At 49.8% G+C, this 19,353-nt stretch overlaps 1 protein-coding gene across 1 annotated transcript in view; it reads left to right on the top strand.

Annotated features, from left to right (window-relative positions):
• Positions 1 to 1,045: 1,045 nt before the first annotated feature.
• LOC308048760 (protein CEPU-1) overlaps positions 1,046 to 19,353 on the top strand; it is a gene marked incomplete at both ends in the record, with an annotated part of 282,261 nt that continues 263,953 nt past the window's right edge. The window contains one exon of the mRNA XM_080358061.1: positions 1,046 to 1,121. Coding sequence (XP_080214187.1) covers positions 1,046 to 1,121 — 76 coding nt within the window. The remainder of the gene's footprint in view (positions 1,122 to 19,353) is intronic.

Here is a 19,353-nt window from a genome sequence, read left to right as displayed (position 1 = left end):
TTGTTGTGAAATAGGCACTAGAAATTGGCACGGGGGAAGAAGTTTAATTAACGGGAGAATGTACAAATCTAAGCAGGGTGCAAAGGTTTCTGCTACAAATTGAAGAATTATTCGCTATTAAATCTACTTTTAGAACAATTCCCATATGGGAATTAGCCCAGTAGGAGGATGATGTTTGTTTGGACAGCACTGGGGTGCTCTCCCCACAGACACCAGCCCCCCAGAAGCAGGGGATGGGGGTGCACCCCTTCATTTCAGTGGACAATACGGGGAAGGGGGTGTCCCTCCCATCATTGCGCAGGTGGTGAAACTGAGTCACGGCACCGCTGCGGTCACCCCGGGGAGGGTGGGGGTCACCTCGGGGAGTAGTGTCACCCCATTTCCCTGGTGGGGAAGGGCAGTGCTGAGGGGATGCCGGGCGGGGGGCGATTAGAATGCCAGGGGTTTTGCGATGCTGAGGGGCGTCAGGATGCTGAGAGGGTATTGGGATGCTGGGGGTGTTGGGATGCCAAGGGTGTCAGGATGCCGGGGGGGTGTTGGGGTGGTGAAGGGGGGTCGGGATGCCGGGGAGGGTCGGGATGCCGAGTAGGGCTCGGGATGCTGAGTAGCGGCCGGGATGCCGAGTAGGGCTCGGGATGGCGGGGGTGTCGGGCTGCCGGGGGGGGGGGTGTGATGCCGGGGGGGACACCCCCGCAGCCAATGAGCGGTTGCGGGGGAGGGCTGCGCTGCCTGCGCGGCCGGCGGCGTGTTGCAGCCGGGCGGCGTGTGCGGGCCGGAGCGGCGGGCACGGCAGCGCCTGTCCCTCGCACCTTGCAACCCCTTCCGACCCCCCTTTCCCCCCCTTCCCCCCTTTTTTTTTTTATTTTTGGGTTTTTTTCCCCTCCCCCACCCTGCGGTACATTTTTTTTTTCCTTCCTTTTCCTCCCCCCCCCTCTCCCTTCTTCCTGCGCTTTGCTCCGGGAAACGCTGGATTTTAAAGCTCTCCCCACCAGGCAGTGAGCGGGGAAGGAGGGGGAGAGAGAGAAACGCAGCCCGCGGTAGAAACATGGCCCAGGCGAAAATGCAGCACCCCGTCTCTTGGGCGATCTTCGCCGGGATGGCCGCTCTCCTCCTCTTCCAAGGTAGGGGATGCTGCGGGGGATGCAACCGGGGCGTGCGGGGGGTGCTCGGCCCCACGGCATCACCCTCCGGGGGGGGGGTTCAGGGGATGCGGAGCACCCCCAGAACGGGAGCAGCGCTGGGAGAGGGTCCCCAGCCCGTTGCGAAGTTGCGGGGGGTGCGGGTTGCGGGTACCAGACGGCGGCATCTCCCGATTCGTGCTCCCTCCCCCGGGGCACCGCGTTGGGGAGGGGAACTTCTCCCGTGGCGCAGCACCCATTGTGGTGATTGTTTTTTTGGGGAGGGGAAGCGGTGCCGAACGACTCCGTCATGTCAACTTAGTTCCCGCAGGAGCGATGCATCCAACAGGCTGGGGGGTCGAGGTCCCTCTTTGCATTTGCCGGACCCGTCTGCAAGGTCGTCCCAAAAACTCGGTGCATCCCCGGCTCCTGCCCGCCCCCGCCGGGCTGGGGAGTTGGGAAGTCCTTGTCCCAGGCGAGCATGGGGGGTGGTGCTTCTGGAGGGGGGGAGTTGTACAAGGAAATTAGAAAAATAGAGCAAAAAGCAAGGGGAAAAAGGGGGGGAAAGGAGGAGGCAGGAGCCAGCCCCATCTGGCCGGGAGCGCCGAGCCTGTCAGGTCGCGTTAGTCTCCTCGCAGCCATCTGGAGGGGCTGTGGGAGCGGGGTTACCTCTCGGGGGGGGGACATGGGGCCGCATCCTGCACCGGGCTGGGCAGGGAAGGTGCGCCCGGGGGCTGCATTGCGCCGTTCCCGGGATGCGCCCAGCGCCGGTGGTACCCGGGGCTTGGTGGGGAATGCAGGCACCCCTGGGGGGGTGGATGCACCCCCGTTCTGGTGAGTGGGAGAGCAGCCAGCAGCTGCAGCCAGCTACCTCTGCACTGCCCCGGTGCCCACCGAGGGTTGGGGACAGCGTTTGGGGGACGCAAACCAGCCCTGCCTGCTCCCCTCTCCAGCCGAGATGCTCTGCAGCAGGGCTCGGGGGGGTGCGGGACCCCTGTTTGTGTGGGGCAGGGGGCTGCCGAGCCAGGTGAGGGGGGTGCTGTGCACCGACGGAGTGGGGTGAGATGGCCCGGCCCCTCAAACTTCATTCTTCTGAGCAGACTGGGCCCCCGCTTTTGCGGAGAGCCACCCTTGCCATATCGACCGGCGCGGGCTGCTTAGCATGCACATCACACGCCGAGGCATCGCTCCTCTTCGCCTTCCTCCCGCTCGCCTTCTCCCTGGGTCGCTGCTTCCCGCTCGCGCTGCTCGGGATGGAGCATCCCTGCATCCCTGCATCCCGCGGGGTCCCCTGGGGATGGGAGCCCCAGCCCCCTTGGCTGCTGCCTCTGTGGGGTGTTGGAGGGCCGAGGATCCCCAAGAGGGGGGCACAGCTGCCCTTGCTTTTCTCATTTCTCCCGCCTAGAATTTGTGCTTTATTAAAAATTATTAATTGTTTTATTTAACGCTTGCTTTTGGCTCCTGACTTGGCTTCCTTGCAGTCTTATTCCCTGCCTCCGGTCTTCTCTTATACTTCCTCTCCCTGCTCCCATCAAAGCTTACACATCAGAAAACAGTTTTTTATTGTTATTTTAGTATTTTTTTCATTCTCCTTGGTAGCAGAGCGGTGGGGAAGGATGCGCTGCTTCCCCAAGCTAGAATCCCTTCAACCCAATGCCTTGTTAAAGGCCGATGTGGGTGTCAGAAGTCCCTGAGTCACTGCTTGGGGTGGGGGGAGCAAGGAGCTACATTGCACCCTCATCTGGGGCACCAGGGCAGAGCCATGGGCTGCTGGGCAAAGTATTGCACAGGGCAGCATTCAGCACCAGAAACTTTGGGCTTTTTGGGGGTGCTGGGAGATATTTACTATACTGGGTTTTTGGAGGGAACGATTCCCCCCCGGGAGGGTTTTTTTTGCATAATTGTATTTAAAAGAGTCATTAAAAATACATTGGAAAAAAACCCCAAACCACGCAGCAAAAATAATCTTGCTTTTCAGCAAAAACTTTCTAAAAGGGTTTTGAGAAATTTGGGGTCATTCAGCCCCAAAGGTAATACATAGGTTTTCGTGCATTGCAAATGCGAAGCAGTAGCACCACACTGCTGATAAACCCTTTTGATACTCACAGTATTTTTCTTTAATTTCCAACTTTTCTCGCTCACTCGGTGCACAGATGCGGAGCTGGCTCGTGTTTGAAAACGCGAGAATTATTGTCATGCAGGAAAACTGTGTTTTGCACAAATCTACTACAAATGGCTCAAGAGATCTGTGCTGCCCTCTGCAGCAGTTTATCAATACTCCAGGTCATTTACCTATTTATAGCCAAACAAACAATAAGAAAAAGTGGTTTGTGAGGATGCTCGAGAGTAAAGTGGAGCGTGAAGTGGGATAATTCGTAGGTGCTTGACCATCTGCATTTGTGCAAACATCCATAGGTCCTCTACGTCCTGCAGATTCGCTGTTGGGTTTTTTTGGGAATGTGGCCCCGAAATGGGAGCTGTTGGGTGTCATGTCCATGAGGAGGAAGCCCTCTGAGCCCCGAAATGCCCATCGTGGTTTTGTGCACGGTGATGGTGCCGTTCCCCGGGCTCCTGGGTGTTGGTACTAGAGAGCAAGGTCGGGGCATTTGCTTGGATGCTTGTGTTTGCTCTATCTCTTCTGTATGATATTTTTTATAAATAGCAGCATATTTAAGCACCCAGCAATATTTTCTCTTCCCTCTTTCCATATTTCAAAGTCTTGGCGTGTGCTTGGTCTCATTGACTCGCACCCCCCTGGATTTATGGAGGAAGAGGAGGAACTTGTGCAAAAATCCCACCCCAGCTCTTGGGAGTGGGAGAGAGAAGAAAACACTTCACTCAGCCATGTGTGAAGGGATTAACCAGGCTAAAAGGTCATAGAAGATTTAGCTGGGCCTTTAGCATCAGTAAGCCAAGAATTATGGGAATTTGATTTACAAATTAGCATAAAGACCTTATTCTAATAAGCACACAAGCTGAAATAGGTATGTAAAATAATAGCATGTGTCAACATCATACGCGGGAGCGTTCCTCATTGGAATTATTCACTCAGTCGATGTGGCTGGGTTGAAAATAAATCCTAAACGTGGGCTATAGGCTCGTGTGTGATGAAAAGGCTGGATCTGGCCTTGGAGACACATCGATAGGGAAGAGCAACCGGCTCCTTCCCATCGGGAAGGGCAGGATTTGGGAACAGGGGTCGGGGTTGTGCATCCCAGGAGGACTTTTCCTCAGCAGAGGTGGGAGGGAAACCTTCTGGCAGTTCCTGCAAGAAGGTAATTGCGCTAATGAATGTGTATAAGTAAAATTATGTGTATCGACGTCTTTCTGTGAATACCCAGATTTATTGTTCCCTGGGGGAAATATTAGACGTGGCTTCGTGGTGGTTAATAGTTACTGTGCAGGTCAATAAAATGTGATATTCACCCCAACAGCAGAAAATAGCTATTTAATAGGTAATAACAGTAATAATCAATACCTACATGATTAGATAACCCAGTTATATGTAGTACATAAAAGGAGGGGAATGCGCTCTGGTTACTCAATGGCCTGATTTGCAGCGTTGCTGAACATCTGTCATTCTTGTTGATTTTAAGCGAAGCTGTAAGCAGGTACCCAGCACCTCTGGAGAAATCAGGCCACTGCCTGGGATTAATTGGCACATTTTTAAGACTCAGCAGAGCAAGCAGGAACCCGGGTGGACCTTTGCCACCATTAAGATGCTTTTGGAAGCATTGTGCAAAACTGTGGGCCGGCACCCGAAATGCTGGGTTGAGATGGTGGTTTGGTGGGTGGCTTTGCTGCGGGTGCTCTGTGCAGCGTTGCACGTGGGGTTTTTTGTGCGTGGGGTGTTGCTGCTTCATCGGGAGCGTGTTTTAGGGCGTGCATCTGCTTACTGTCCTTAAAATGCAGGAATTAAGAAGGTGGCTGTGGTTATCTGCAGTGGGATGCTTGAGGAGGCAGCAGAGCAGAATTGGGCTGCATGGCCAAGGGCTCATGCCTGCATTTGGGATGGGACTCGTTGCTTGGCCAAGAGGAGACAAACGTGAGGGTGACAAGTAGAGATCTGGTGGCAGCTGTGAGCTTGGCAAAATACTATTCTGGTTCAACTACATTTCTGAAGCATCACAGGGACCATCTCTGTTTATATGACTTGGTGGTGCTGGGTGCTCTGGAGGCCGCAGTCAGTTTGGGGATGTCCTAGTGCTCAGCAAAAACTAGTTTTTCCTTACCCATGTAGGCATTTTGGCCATCATAGTAAGCCTGGTTTATGGCTTTTCTGTCTTCCTCTTGTGCCAACCCCAACTTGTGCTTTGAGACAATATTGGAAATGTCTGCTTGATGCATTTTTCTTGCTGCTTTTGCTTAAAAATATCCATATTTGTGATTCCCTACCCCATTTTATTTTACCTCTATGGGGAAAAGAATTGATCAGTTGACAGATCTGGGTTAAGTTAAAAAGCAGGGCTTGCTGTTTGCTGTGATAAACCATGGTGGAGGTGGAGGGGAGAGCTCCCCAGGCAGTCGCAGTCAGACAGTGGAGGTGGGCGCCAAGCACTATGTGGAGAGCATCTTTCTGGACATGGGGATGAGAAAAACACCCTCTTTTGCATCTGTGTTTCCTTCCCCAACTTCAGTAGTGGCAGGAAAAGACAAAATTTTCTTAGCTTGTTCCCTACTCGAAGGGATGCCTTATTAAGCAAAGCTTTAAAGGGGTACATGTGATGGTTTTGTCAGTGTTGCTGGTTGTGCTCCTTTGATGCGCAGTGGCAAATCTCCCATTAGACTCAGCGGGACCCAAACATGACCAACCTCAGATGTTCACAGCAAAGGCTTGGAGCTGCAGCTTGGACTTGGACTGGAGCTCTTGGTTCCGAACAGGAGCCAAAATGCGCAAAGCGCCAGGTTTTGGGGATTCTGTAGTAGAAATCCAAGCCGTACTGCTGCCTCCCATCTTCAGCCAGCATCCCGCACCTCTGCACGTGGGTCTTTCCATGCCTTTAGTAGCTTTTGTAGGCACAATGAAAAATTTGCAGAGGATGAGCTCTCTGTCACTGCATCCCCTGGGCTCTGGAGCCCTTTTGTAGGTGCTGGTGCACCTCCCAATGCTTTTGGAGGCACCAACCACCTTCCTCCTTCCCGAAGCACATACCTTGCTCTCGGTTAATAATAAATCAGAGGTGCCACCTTCGCCGTGCTCCTTTATCTCCCGCCAAGGAGGATATCATGGATTTTTTTATGCTCTCACAGTTAATATGTCCAATGCTGCAAGCAGTTGTAAATTAATTGACCCTTTGACCCCCTTGTCCCGTTGACTGTTCCAACTAAAGGCAACGTTGGGTTCTTGGCATCCTCTCCTCTGCCTTTTTTTCCTTCCTCCTCCTCCCACGTGCTTTGCTTACTGATCAGGGGCAGCAAAGAGAGATCCTGGGAACCCAACCTGTGTATATTGCTGGTGTGGTTGGATTTACTCCCTGAGCTCACATCCTTTGCTCATCCTGCAGCCTCGTTGCGTGGTCCTTGCCCTTCCTGGCTTGGCCATAAGGACACCGGCCGTGTTTCTTCTTGTGTCTGGTCTATCTAACCTGGGTTTGCCTTGAAAACGGGGTCTTGCTATGGAATTGCACATCGCCGAGCGTGGGGAAACCCTGATGTTAGGAGCTGGTAACGCTACAAGTGCTCAGCCCACGTGGCCGCTTCGCATCCTCCCCTGACTCGCGGTGGGAGACAACAGCTGCTCAGAAATAAGAAATGCCACAGGAAATTGTGTAATATTAGAAATGAAGCAGAGTGGGGGTTTTATTTTTTCATTTATTCCGAAGTGGAATAGAACAGAACAGTCTCAAATTCCCAGGGAAAGTAAATTCTGAGAAAAACAGGGATTGATTTTTTGGAAACATTTCCGTTGCGATTCTGAGCTTGCAGAAGCTTTATGTACAAAGTTGTGAAGCGATTTCAAACAAAAAGAAAGAAATCCGAAGGCTGCATTCCAGCGGTATCAAAAGAGCCTGGAGTCTCGAGCCTTGTTACATTTTTCACTGTTATTTCTTCAAACCAGATCCTCTGCTAATGTTTTGATTTTGCCAGAAACAGCATTCTTGATTTAAAGAACTGGTTTGAAAGCCAAATCTGACCCGCCTCGTTGGAAGCGTGACAAGCACTTGAAGCGAAGCAAGGTTCATTAATACTGTAATATTCTCTCACCATTTAGGTTTTTTCTTTTCCATTGTCTGGTAGGAGTTCTGTGGTGAATAGCACTAAGTTCCTGGGTTGGTTCGGTTGTTTTCTAGCTTTATTCCATTTTTTGCAGGACAGATGGTATTTATAGATCAGAGAGTGCCTGCATTAGGCTTTTTTTGTGTTGTAAAGTCAATTCCTAAAGGCAGCACCGGGGTTTTTGATAGCGGGCCAAGGCTCGGCAGAGCGGCCGGGCTGGTTGGCAAGAGGTGAGTTTGGATTTAGCGTGAGTGACATCTCTCTTAATGAAGCCCTTTCTGGACCAAGGCTGGCGAGGAGCAAGATCCATTGGAGAGCGGGGTGGTGGCGAAGCCAAAACCGCCTTGTCATTGAAGACAAACATTCAAACGTTTGTATTATTTATTGTTTACCTTCCGTACTGCTTTTCCGCACATCAACATTTCCCATTGTGCGTTTGGGGCTTCAAAACCTGACATCACATTAGCGACCGGCTCCAAAGCTCCCAAATAATGCATAAACTATGATTATTCCTTCTGATCCACTTGTGTTTATGTAAATGGCTAGAAAAGCGGTTTTCAGCTTATTTCAGAAGCTTAAGGGATTCATACCAAGCCTATTATTGAAAAAAATCAGAAAGTGCAAAGCAACTTCTGAGGCAAGGAATTAGCAACTCAATGGCAGCACGCATCGCCATACGGGATCCGGCTGTTTTACGGACGGGAATTCCCTCGGGATTTAAAATATATATATATATATACACCTATATATATATATATATATAAAACACATGGCAACAGGTTGTCGGGCTCTGTGGGGAAGGATGGGGTGACTCGAGGGAGGTTGGTAATGAATCTGGAGGGCTGAGGGTCTAGGCTGGGAGGGTTTTGGCTGGTGATGCTCAGGAGCGCCCACATGTCCCCAGCGCCACCATCCCCACCATGTGCAAGTGTTTGCCTGGGAGAGATGGGGATGCCAATCGCCTCGGGACACCCCAGCCAGCCCTGCAGCCTCTCAGCCCTCTACTCCTGCTGCAATTCCATTTCTTTTTGGTTTATTTTCCCCTCAATTCGGTCGCTTTTCCCCCCTTCCTTATGTTAATTTCCCACCTGAGCACCAAGTACTTTATAAATAGCAAATCTGAAATGAATTTCCTAGCAGCAATCATTATCTCCCTCGACAGCCATTAAACATTCACACAAGCAGAGCAAAATGACAAAGGGGATTGATTTTTACAGTATGTTGGGGGGGTGTAGGAGAAAGGAAATATGTTGACAAGGCGCTTTTTTCTTATTATTATTATTCTTCCCCCCATCTCCACTCTCCCCTCCCTTCCAGATTCTGTCTCGAGGAATTTAAAATCACCCGACGACTCCTTTTTGAGATCAGGTTGGGAGAGCCAAGTTAGAGATAAATACAAATACATTTTAAATAATAAAAGAAGCCCCGTTCCCTCCTCCCTCAGCCCCTGCAAGCCGCTCTCCCATTGCGTGCGCCTGCTGAACATGAAGTTACTTCTGCGGCTGTTGAGATGAATATATCAGAGTTAATGCCTCTGAAGATGGAGGGGTGGGCTGGAGGGGGTGAGGGGGCCCAATCTCCGCAGCCTTCTCAGCACAATAAATGTGTTGATGCAATAGTTGGGAGCCGGCGAGCTGCTGCCGTATGAGGCACTGTAGCTGAAAATTTAACTTTGATTTCAATTTTCATATTTGTCAGCAATAATTAGATTCAAGAAATGTTTTCGCCGCTGTTCTAAAATACTAATAAGTAGGAGCCTTTGTACTATGCCTAATGGAGTCTTTTTTTTCCTAGTGGGCTAGAAAAATTCCATTAAAGGGAGAAGTCATACTGTATTACCGTGCTTCGATATGCATTGACTTTGCTGCCACAGGAATATCGGTGCTGGGAGACGGCGGTTCTTGCTTCGAACCATGGGGATGATGGCCGGGAATGGGGCTGGTGTCCCACAGTTGTCACCTCATGAGGCTTCCTGGGAACAGGGGTGGCTGGAAGGGACCCCCCTGTGCTTGCTTTGGGGGGGAATTAAGCTTTTTGGGGAGTCTGGAGGCTTTCAAAGCACCGGTGAGATGATATTGCAGTGCAGCCTGGCTCTCGTCCAGCCTGCTGCTTTGGCGCTTGGTTGTTTTGATATTGCAAGTTCCCGGGGGGTTTAAAGCCTCAAATTAATCCAGAGCCCCCCCTTGCTGGCCCTGCAAAGGCAAAAAGCCCCTTTTCCCCCTCCCCACCCCGCTGCGTGGATTTCTCCGATGGGATGCGCCAGGTTTGATCCCACAGCAGTGCCAGAAAGGAAAGTGCTATTAAATCCGCTGTCGATGTGCACAGCAAATGGGGGAAGCTCTAAGTTGTGTCATTCTCAAGTTACTTCAGCCTATTAAGCAAACAAAAGCACTTGTGGAGTGAGAAATGGAAATGGCCAACGTGGCCCGATTAATCCTGGATGTACAATTCCATTAATAAGCCAGCTTTTAATAGGTGGCTTTTTCCAGGAGCTGCTGGGACTAAGAATTGATGTATTCACTGTAATTGTATTGCAGCTAATAGGATATGAAGAAAATTGCGTGGAGAACCTGTTCCTTCTCCACCTTTTTCCAATCAGTCGAAATAATTCTTCCCCTTGGAAGAGCCCGGTGAGGTCATGTAAATAGAAACAGGAATACTTTTAATTTGGGTGGAGGTGATTTTAGCCCATGCTTTTGCTTCCCCATCGAGCGGGCAGAAGCCGAACCAGCAGTTTGCAGATGTGCCGGGGGAAATTTGGATCCCGATCCCAATGGAAATGCACTGTAGCTGGATACTGGGACTTTGTGGCTGCACCTCTGGGTCCCTGTGCTTTTCAGAGCAAGATTTGGGCTTTTATCCACGAGTATGTCCCCAAGGGCTCTTACTGGAGCAGCACTTGGATGCTGCAAAGCCCAGGCTGGCTGGCTGGATCAGCACATCCGAGGTAATGCAGAGCAGCGCCCCGGGATGCAGATCTCCATCATATCAACGCAAATGTGGAATAATGCACATTAAAGCAAGGGAAACATTAGCGCTAAGAGCTGACTGATTCAAAATCCAGGCGGCCCCTGATTATTGCAGCTATTTCTTTGCTAATGGGCTGGGGAATTCGCAGAAGTTTGCAGCCACTTCTTTTCTGTTCGTCACCGCTGGCCACTGGTTCGGGGTTGTTTGTTTTTCAGTCCTCCTCCCTATTTGTATGCATGCTCTGACCCTTCTTTGGTAGCAGGCGAGAGAGTAAATATAAAGGGAAGGGAAAAAAAAGGGAAAAGAAAAAAAAAGCCAAGGCACAGTTCAGCTCAAATCCCCAAGGAAACAGATGTGATTGCCTTACAGAAATGGCCCCAATAAGGCAAGAAAGGAATATTGCTTTTATAGCTTTTGGGATATAAAACATTTAGAAAATGTGATTGACTGGCAGGGCCTAATTCATCATTTACCCATTTCTTGCTCTTTCTCCATCCTTCTATCCACCCAAACGCAGAAGCGTGCTCAGACAAGGCTCATTTGCACTTTTTCCTTTGCTTTCTGTCTCTTTTCTGCACGTAACACCCGTATTTCCTTGCAAGCTGAGCCATGTGCGTGCACACGCAGGCACATGTTCCCTTCTGCTCCTGACTCCTTGTCCCCCCGCCTGTGTCATGGATTTATCATCATTCTGCTAAGCACTCGAACTCCTGTGGCTATTTATAATTAATGCTCAGAAACCTGCCAATCCATTTAATGACACTAGGAGGTCATGGCCTCCCTTATAGCTTCCCATTAATCATCATTAGAACAGTTCTGGGTTTTTTACATTCTTTTAAAATGTTAATTCACCTTTATAATGCTCCTTTCAGCTCTGACTGTAAAGGGAGACTCTGTAGTGACTCCAGACTGTCTTGCAAGTGTGTGCAGGTGAAAGGCGCAGTGGGACAATTGCGCTCGATAAAGTCTCTTGGATGTCTCCCGCTGGAATGAATTAGGCTCACAAAGTCTCTGAGATGGGATTTCTTCACTGCCCTCTGCTGCCTGCTCCTCGCAGTGATGCCGGCACAATTCCCTCCCTCCCGGCTCCATCTCTTGGGTAGGAACCGCGCAGCAACAGTTCCCGGAGGTGAATAAGCCCATGGATGCTGGTGCGGAGCTCAAGAGGGCCACGCGTGCTCTGCCAGGTTGTGTTTGGCATGTCCGTGTTGGGCACGTTTGCTTTGGCTCGTGCGTAGCTCAGTTTTACGGGGTTGTGGTTGTGGCGTCCCCTCGGCGTCTTGGTTTGGATGGAGCATCAGGCTCATCCCTGGTGAATGTTAACAAAAATCTCCGTTCACAGAGAGTGGAGCTGCTCACGGGGTGAGTCCATCTCTTTCTCCTTCCTGCTGCAGCCTCTGCCCAAACCTCCACCCTTTTCCCTGTGTCCCAAAGCATCCATTGTCACCGTCACAGCCCCAGACCCTCGAGGGCCTATGCAATGGTAGAGGGGTCTTAGCAGAGATGTCGGGTGGCAGCTTGGGGGAAGCAAAGCTTTGGGTGCCATCTGGTAGCTTTTGGCAACCAACAGCTCTTCTTAAATAGCCTTTTGGCTTGTGTCGGGAGCAGTTGTCCCCTTTCTCAAGTCAATCTGTGCTTGCCATTAATAGTAACATGTCCAAAGTGATGTGTATCCCATCCAGATTCTGACTTTTTGATCATTTTTGGAGGGGTGCGCAGCTCTGCAGAAGTTTGCTGCAATGCACGGAGCTTCTGGAGACTTTCCACAGCCCTGGGGAATAAACCTGTAGAACATCCCGTGATTCTTGCCTTATGGTCGTGAATTGCTCAGCAAGACGGGGTGAGGCAGCCCCAGCATCCAGCGCCTTCCATTGGGAGACACCCGCAGCCCCCGTGGGTTTGGGGTGGGCGCAGGTTCATGCTGATCTCTCTGTTTTTGGGTGAAACAGGTTCACTTCTGCTCCTTTGGGGAGTTCTGGCCTTGGTGAGAGCCGAGCCCAGCCCCGTTTTTCTGAGTAAATACGCCAGCAGCATTTGGCTTAATGAACTGTGGCTTTTAATAAATGGCTCTTATCTTGCTGAAGTGCTGCTAAATTGTCAGGATTTAAAATTAGCCTAATAGATTTGCGGGCGATGTTTTATTCACTGGTTAGTTGGAAAGAGACAGAGAGGGGGAGAGATGGCTCCACCCAGTTCTCCCTAAATTATACAAGAGTTATTTATTTGTTTGGGCCGAAGGGGAAATGCTCTGGATTAATGTGCGATGCCTCAGCACCTGACTTAATGAGAATTTAGAGACCTATCCCAAACTGATAGTCTCCAATTAATCACTCAGTGGCCCCTTTGCTTTGCTGTCCCTGGAATATATTTTTCAAAGTGCTGGTTGGGTTGTGGGAGCAGGGGGGTCAGGGATGGACTGAGGAAGTTTTTAGGTGCTGTGGTGACTTATAAGACCACTCCTTGCAGCTTTGGTTTACATTGGTGTTGAAGCAGAACCCATATATCTCTACTTATACCATATATATACCTGCGCAACTTGTATTCTTGAGCACAAAGTCAAGCAGGTCCTTGCTCAGCTTCTGATACATCTTGCATGAGCCACTTGTGCCTTTATTCCTTTTGGCAGCACAGAGCCAGTTATGATCCTGTTGACAGTTTGGAGACATATGGAGAATCAAGGCAGAACAGTGTTTTATAATAGAGTAATACGGGATCTGGTTGGGATGGAAGATGCCAGGGAAGTGTCAATCACTATCATTACCCTAAAAAACTGCTGTACCTGCAGAGATAATAATAATATTTAGCAGTTATGTAGCACCTAACAAGCTCAAACAGCACAGACGGTAGCTAATTAAATCTCCCAAGACCTCCTTTGGGTGGGTGTTTGCCTAAAAGCGTGGACCAACTTCTGCCCGGGGTGTTTTGTGGGAAGTTAAATGCATTTCTCCCCCATTTCCCAGGTAAGGAAAGGTAGCGATCCTGCTGAAAATCCTCCCTGAGGGTGAACCTGAGCTCAGGATCAGGCTTGCAGTGAGGTGGTAGGCAATCTTGGTGTTGCCTTGTGCTGTTGGCTCCGTTTGTGAGTGTCGTGTGGCCTTGAATGGGTTATGCAGATGGCCAGAGGTGCTTGGATGCTCCATGCATCGGTGTGCTTGCTGCTTGTCCTTTCTGAAGTTGGAGAGTTTGGGTGCTGGGCACCCAAATGAGGACCCTGGCGGCATCCCTCAGTGAGGCAGATGGTGGTGCAGATGGTTTACATGGCTGGATGAGCAGTAGTGTGGTTGTCTCCCTTGTCTTTCTGGTTGGCTTTGCTGCTGCTGTTTTCCCCGCTTGGTTCATCCTTCCCCTGCCCAACCTGCATCTCTCTTGACTGAGCAGCATCCTGAAGAAGTGAGGCTGATACTTCTCAAGCAACATCCCAGGCTTGGCCAGGGCATCCAAGATCACAGCGATTGAAAGCCAGGCTTTCAACTTGTCCCCATTTGGCTTCTTCTCACCTTGCCCTTTCTGGAAAGCCGCAGGTGACACAATATGTGGGATCCAGCCGTGATCCTCACCCCCTGCCCAGCGGTGTCACCGCTCCAGCCTGTGACTTTGTGAAGGTTAGTGTTTGTGTCGGGGAGTAGCAATGCATGATGCACAGTGTCAGCCATAAAGGAAATATTGTATATAAAAGATAAGTTTTTTTCCCTTTCTTGTGGCAGGGGAACAAGGCGCCGGGTTCATTTAGCATTCATAAAGTCTTGCTTTGGAAACGCCTTTAAGTACTGCTGAGGGAGACTTGAAGGAGCGTGTTTGAGAGTCAAATGCACATCTCCTTGGGCTCTCCTTTCATCTGCTCTAAAAAAACACAATCTTTTTTTCTTAATCTTTTTTTCCCCCTCTGTAAAAATACTAATCTTCTCCAACAGCAGCAGACACCCAGGGTGCAGGCGCTCAGCAATTAGTTCAGTGAACAGAATAAGTGAGGAGCAGAGGGAAGGGGAGACTCAGCCAAATACTGGGAGGATGGCAAAATGCATGTTGCTAATTAGGAGGCAGCTCAGCATGGCGGGGGGGATGGCACCTGGTTAATTCGGGTGCAAAGTCACAATACGTGTCGTCTGCCCGGCTGGCAATGCTCTTTTTGGGATGCCCGAGTCCTTGGGGATGCTTGACATGAGGAGCACCCAGCAGGGAATTTGGGTCTTGGTCTGGATCTGAAAGCAAGTGGTGAAGGAGCCGAGGGAGGATGAGGTGGGGATGAAGCACGAGGTTGGGCGAGATGTACAACCAAGCACACGTATTCGCGACTTGGAGCTGGCTGCGGGTCTCTGTTGGGAGAACACCGTGGAGATTTTGGCTTGAGTCCTCTCTGGACTCTTGGCCGATGTGGGGAAGGAGTGGCCATCCTCCAGGGGCTGGGCTTTCCTGGCAGGGACTCATTTTGGACTCTGCATTGGTGTGGAAATTCAACGCGTGATTCCAATTACCATCACAGGAGCTGAGGCAGAGGGAGCAAGTGTGGAGAGAGAGAAGAAAGCAACAAGTGTGGTCGTCATCCAACCTTCTTCAGATTGTCAAGAGCCAACTTCTTGGAGTGTCAAATGGGCAGAAGTTCAGCTCAGCCCCTTCTTTTGGCTGAAACTTTTCTTGTCCTTGAAATCTCTCTCCTCCGCTCTTCACTTGAGGGAAGGGAATTTATTGCAATGAAGTATGTTTGTCTTGTGGCTTTTTATGAAAACAGCACATGTCACTGCCCCGATTTCCTGGAGCCAAAGGATGTGGCTGGATTTCAAAAAGAAAAAAGACTGGATGATTTCATTATTGCTAACAACTGTTCCCACCAAGATAAGGACAGTCTAATCACATTCCCCGTGCAGAAGTACCAAGGGATCCAAAAGGGAACGTTTCCTTTTGATTTTTCTGCATTGTCTTCTGTGGTTTGGTCGTGTTCGGTGCTGTGCGGTGCCAGAAGCAGGCTGTGAGGCTGAATGGGCTTGGGGAGAATGTCATGGTTATCAGGGCACTGGTGTCCCAGGTTGGAGATGCTGTGCCAGCAGCAGCCTCCATCCAACCTCATGCGTGGATTTGTTTCCATTGACCGCCTGCGGTCAGGACTTGAGCTCTGCTGTCCCAGACTCCTTCAGCCTGAGCCAGTGAGCCAATTCAGCTCATAACACCCTGCCCGGGAGGAGGTGAGGACTGGGGGACAGTAGAGCCAAGGGCTGGACAATTTTTTGGCTGTGCCCTCTAACATGCTCTTCTTCTGGCTCTATGGAGTCAAACTGCCACGCGTCCCCGTTAAAAAGCTTCAAGTCACAAGGAAGGAACTCTCTAGGCTTTGATTTGCCTTGTAGCAAGAGATAACATTATCATCTCGTCCTTTAATGATTTGAGGACGGAATATTTTTTTCACATCAATTTATCCATCTGGGTAGCCCCGATTCTGCTCTCACGCTGCTGGCGGGTGGATGGTGTAAAAGTTGGTGCAAGCAAAGGGGATGAAGTAACTCAGCCTTCCTCCTCGCCCTCTCCCTGTTTGCATGCCCTTGGCACTTGGGAGCTCCGTAAAGGCACTAATTGATCGGTCTCGTTAGCACAGAGTTGTCATTTGGCGAGCAAAGTGAGGTGCGCTCTTCTGGAGCACAGGGTCACCGATTCAGGTCCCAGCAGCGACCACCCAAAGAGAAAAGATGACTTATAATTACATTCATAATTGAAAGTGATTAATGGTAGTAAAAGAACTTGGAGCGATTTCTTGTAATTAAATACTAATTTTAATTCCTTTGCAGTGCCGAGCACCATATTTGCTTTACTGGTGATATTTATGGCTGCGCCTTAGCACAGTTTAATATCTTAAAAATACATACTAAGTGATTAACGTTTTTTTTGTAAACGGGTAAACAAGTAAATATCAGTTCATTTGTTTACTTTGCCTCTGTAATGAGCGATTATTATTTCATATTTGTGAGGATCTATGGCTTTGAGTGGAAGCAGAGGGATCCTTGATTGCTCCCAAGCTGGAGGAGTCCTGGTTTCTTCTCCAGGCTGCCCTAACTGCAGGAAAACGTTAAAAAATAACTTTAAAAAGCCAGGAGAAGGAGGCAGGGATCACATCTGCAATGGTTTAGACTCAGAGGACATGGTGGGCGAGTTTTGAGGCTGCTGACAGCAGCGAAGCCTCTTGTGAGGGCTTGGTGCAAGAGAACGGGAGTCATCTGCGCGCGGCAGATGCTCGCTGGCTGCTGCTCGGTCTTGGAGAACAGAAGTGTCACGAAATGAGCCGCTTTCTGCCAGGTTTTGGCTGTCTGGAAGTGACACCTTTCAAACCCAGCTGCCGCTCGCCATGCTGCGCGTCGGGGGCTGCTCGGGGCGTCCCTCCCCGCGGTCCAGCGCCAACATCATCCCCTCCCCACCGCTCCTTGGAGAAGGCGTCCCCCCTGCCTTCACCCTTGGGCTTTTGGGGATGTATTTCCAGGATTTAATACTTCATCCTTCATACTATCATCATATTGATTTGTTTTGTTAATCTTGACATATCATGCCAGCGTGGTTTGGGTTGTGGCTGTGGACAGCTTGCTGATGGATGCTGTTATATATAGCGCTGTAGGATGAGTGTTGTGTGCCTGGATGTGCTCGTGTCCTTCCTGTGCCTTGACAAAGTTGTTTTCGGATGAGCCAGGCTGGGAATCTGTTTCCTGAAAACTTGGTCCCGCTCACATAGCAACACACCGGGCCAGAAAGCACTTGATGGAAATCATGTCTCTTCCTCACCAGTTCCTTGATTCCTTGCTAATGCTTTTCATTCCCTCTTGCTGCTTGAGAAAGCTGATCGTCTGATTAAATTAAGACAGACACAAAAGCAGCTGGCCTGCCAAAGCTTGGGATTTTATTAAAAATAATATTGTTTACAGAGTTCTCTCCTTTTATGGCGCATATAAAACAGTGTGTTCCACCCGAGCAGCCGGCAGGCTCGCTGCAATTTACCCGGGAAGAGGGAAGAGATGGGAAGACATTAAACCTTGTCTTGATGGGGAGTAGGGAGGGCATGGAGGAGGGGGAGGTTGGGGATAAGAGACAGAGCGTGGCTGTGAGAGCGAATGAGAGAGAAGGAAACGCGAGGAATAAAATGGAAAAAAAGGAAGGATAGTTCCCTGTTCCGCATCTCCCCTTCTCCCCTCGCATACCTGTGCTGAAATGAAGCGTTGAAAAAGGAGAGAGATGGTGGAAAAGAGATAAATTAGGCCAAAGAGCTTCGGCTGGGGACCCAGAGCTGCTTGCCCTCCTTGCAATATTCAGGAGCCTTTCCCGGGCTGTCCATGCATTGGAAAGGCTCCTCGGCTCTGTTCTTGGCTGAGATCTTGCAGATGCTTTTTGTGGGGCAAGTCAGTGCTGGGAGCTCTGCCTCCTGTCCACTCAAATGCCCCCAGCCTACCAAGACCTCACCCAAGAGCCGTCGCAGTTTGTAAATGATTTATATGGAGTTTATTCGAGCTCCAGGGGTCAGCTGGGAGCAAAGGGAGGATGCGCTGGGCACGGTGCGTGGCCACGGGTCGTGGCGTGAGGGGCTGCCAGTGAAGCAAGGAGGGACAAAGAGGTTTTGCCAAGGTCACAGAAGCATCTTGAGATAATATCCAAGCTTAAACCAGGGCCCCCACCTCCAGTACACCCCTGTGCTGGCTTAAACGGCTTCGTGGCTTGTTTTGGGAGGCACAGAGGAGCTTTGCTAATGCCCTCCCTCTGCTTTGCTTTCTCTCTTCTTTCTGTGTCGTCTTCTGTTTGTTTGTTTGATTTGGTTCCAAATAATTAATTGTAAAAACCCATGCCTAATGGTTTGAATGAAGGATGGATGGGTACTTTAATTAACTTGTGAAAGGATTATACACTTATGTTTTCAGTCTCCCTGACCCCAGCCGAAGTAACAGGGCTTGAGCATCCTTGCGTTCGGAGGGAGCCAAGCGATGCCTGAACATGAAAGAGCGATGGGGAGACGGGGGATCAGCTGGAGATCCCCCAGGAAAAACCATTCAGCCTGAGCTGGGAAAAAGCAATTGGGATCCTGGTTGTTGTTAGCACGGGGGGGGTCATTCTTCTCCTCTTTGTATATGGGACCCTGGGGGAAACACCTCCCACCCATCTCCTTGGACTGCTGAGCCCCGGTGTGCTGGTTATGGTGAGAACCTCATGGATGTTCACACACTGGTTTTGACACCTTAAAGGGATTTGGTGATGGATGCATCCCATGAGTTGTACAGAGACTTGAGGGACTGCATGACGCTGAGCCATATTTTGACCTTATACATATGAAATTTGGACCGAACATAAGCCATCTACCCTTTCTTTATAAGACGGTTATCATGCAAGCTTCTGAGGTCTAGCACGAGAAGAGATGCCATCTTACTTTCTACCCTAAACCAGGCAAAATTCAGTCATAGTTCAGAAAGTTTGGGGACCAGGCTGGGTCAAATAATTTTCTGAATGAGTCAAAAGCACTTTGAGTATCGGTGAGAAGGATGGGGCTGTCGCTCCCATCGTGCTACTGAGTCACCGGGCAATTTCCCGTCCTTCCCTGTGCAAAACACTCCAGGTGGGAGCTGCAGCATTTCTGCTTAAAACAAGGCTGATTTGGCTTGTTCTCTCATGGAAAATGCATGAGAAAAAACACCACATTTCCATGCTGTATTTTGGATCAGAAGTCGTTTTTTACACCAAACAAGGCCTTTCTGGCCTTCTTTCAGTAGTGGTATCCGTCCCTGGAATCCTCTGCACTTATCTGGCCCCCGGCAAGCCATTCTGTTTGATTGCTAATCTGCCTTATTATGTTTTTTAAATGCACTTTAATATTTTAGTTTTAGTGATTTATTTTTTTTTCTTCTTTTTTTTTTTTTGGAGGCCGAATCGCAGCTTCTGAAGCGCGTACCTCTCTTTTACTTCAATGCCAACCTTTCACGTTTATCCCAAGGCATAACATGATCCTTACACCGTTTGAAATTAGATACGCTGATTAGAGCATCTCTCAGCCCCTGCTGCTGTTCTGCACCTCAAAGGACGGCTCAGAGAAGAGGCT

Source organism: Nesoenas mayeri, assembly GCF_963082525.1.
Source record: "Nesoenas mayeri genome assembly, chromosome: 22".
In the NCBI taxonomy this organism is placed as follows: Eukaryota; Metazoa; Chordata; class Aves; order Columbiformes; family Columbidae; genus Nesoenas; species Nesoenas mayeri.
This window is presented reverse-complemented; position numbering and strand designations above follow the sequence as displayed.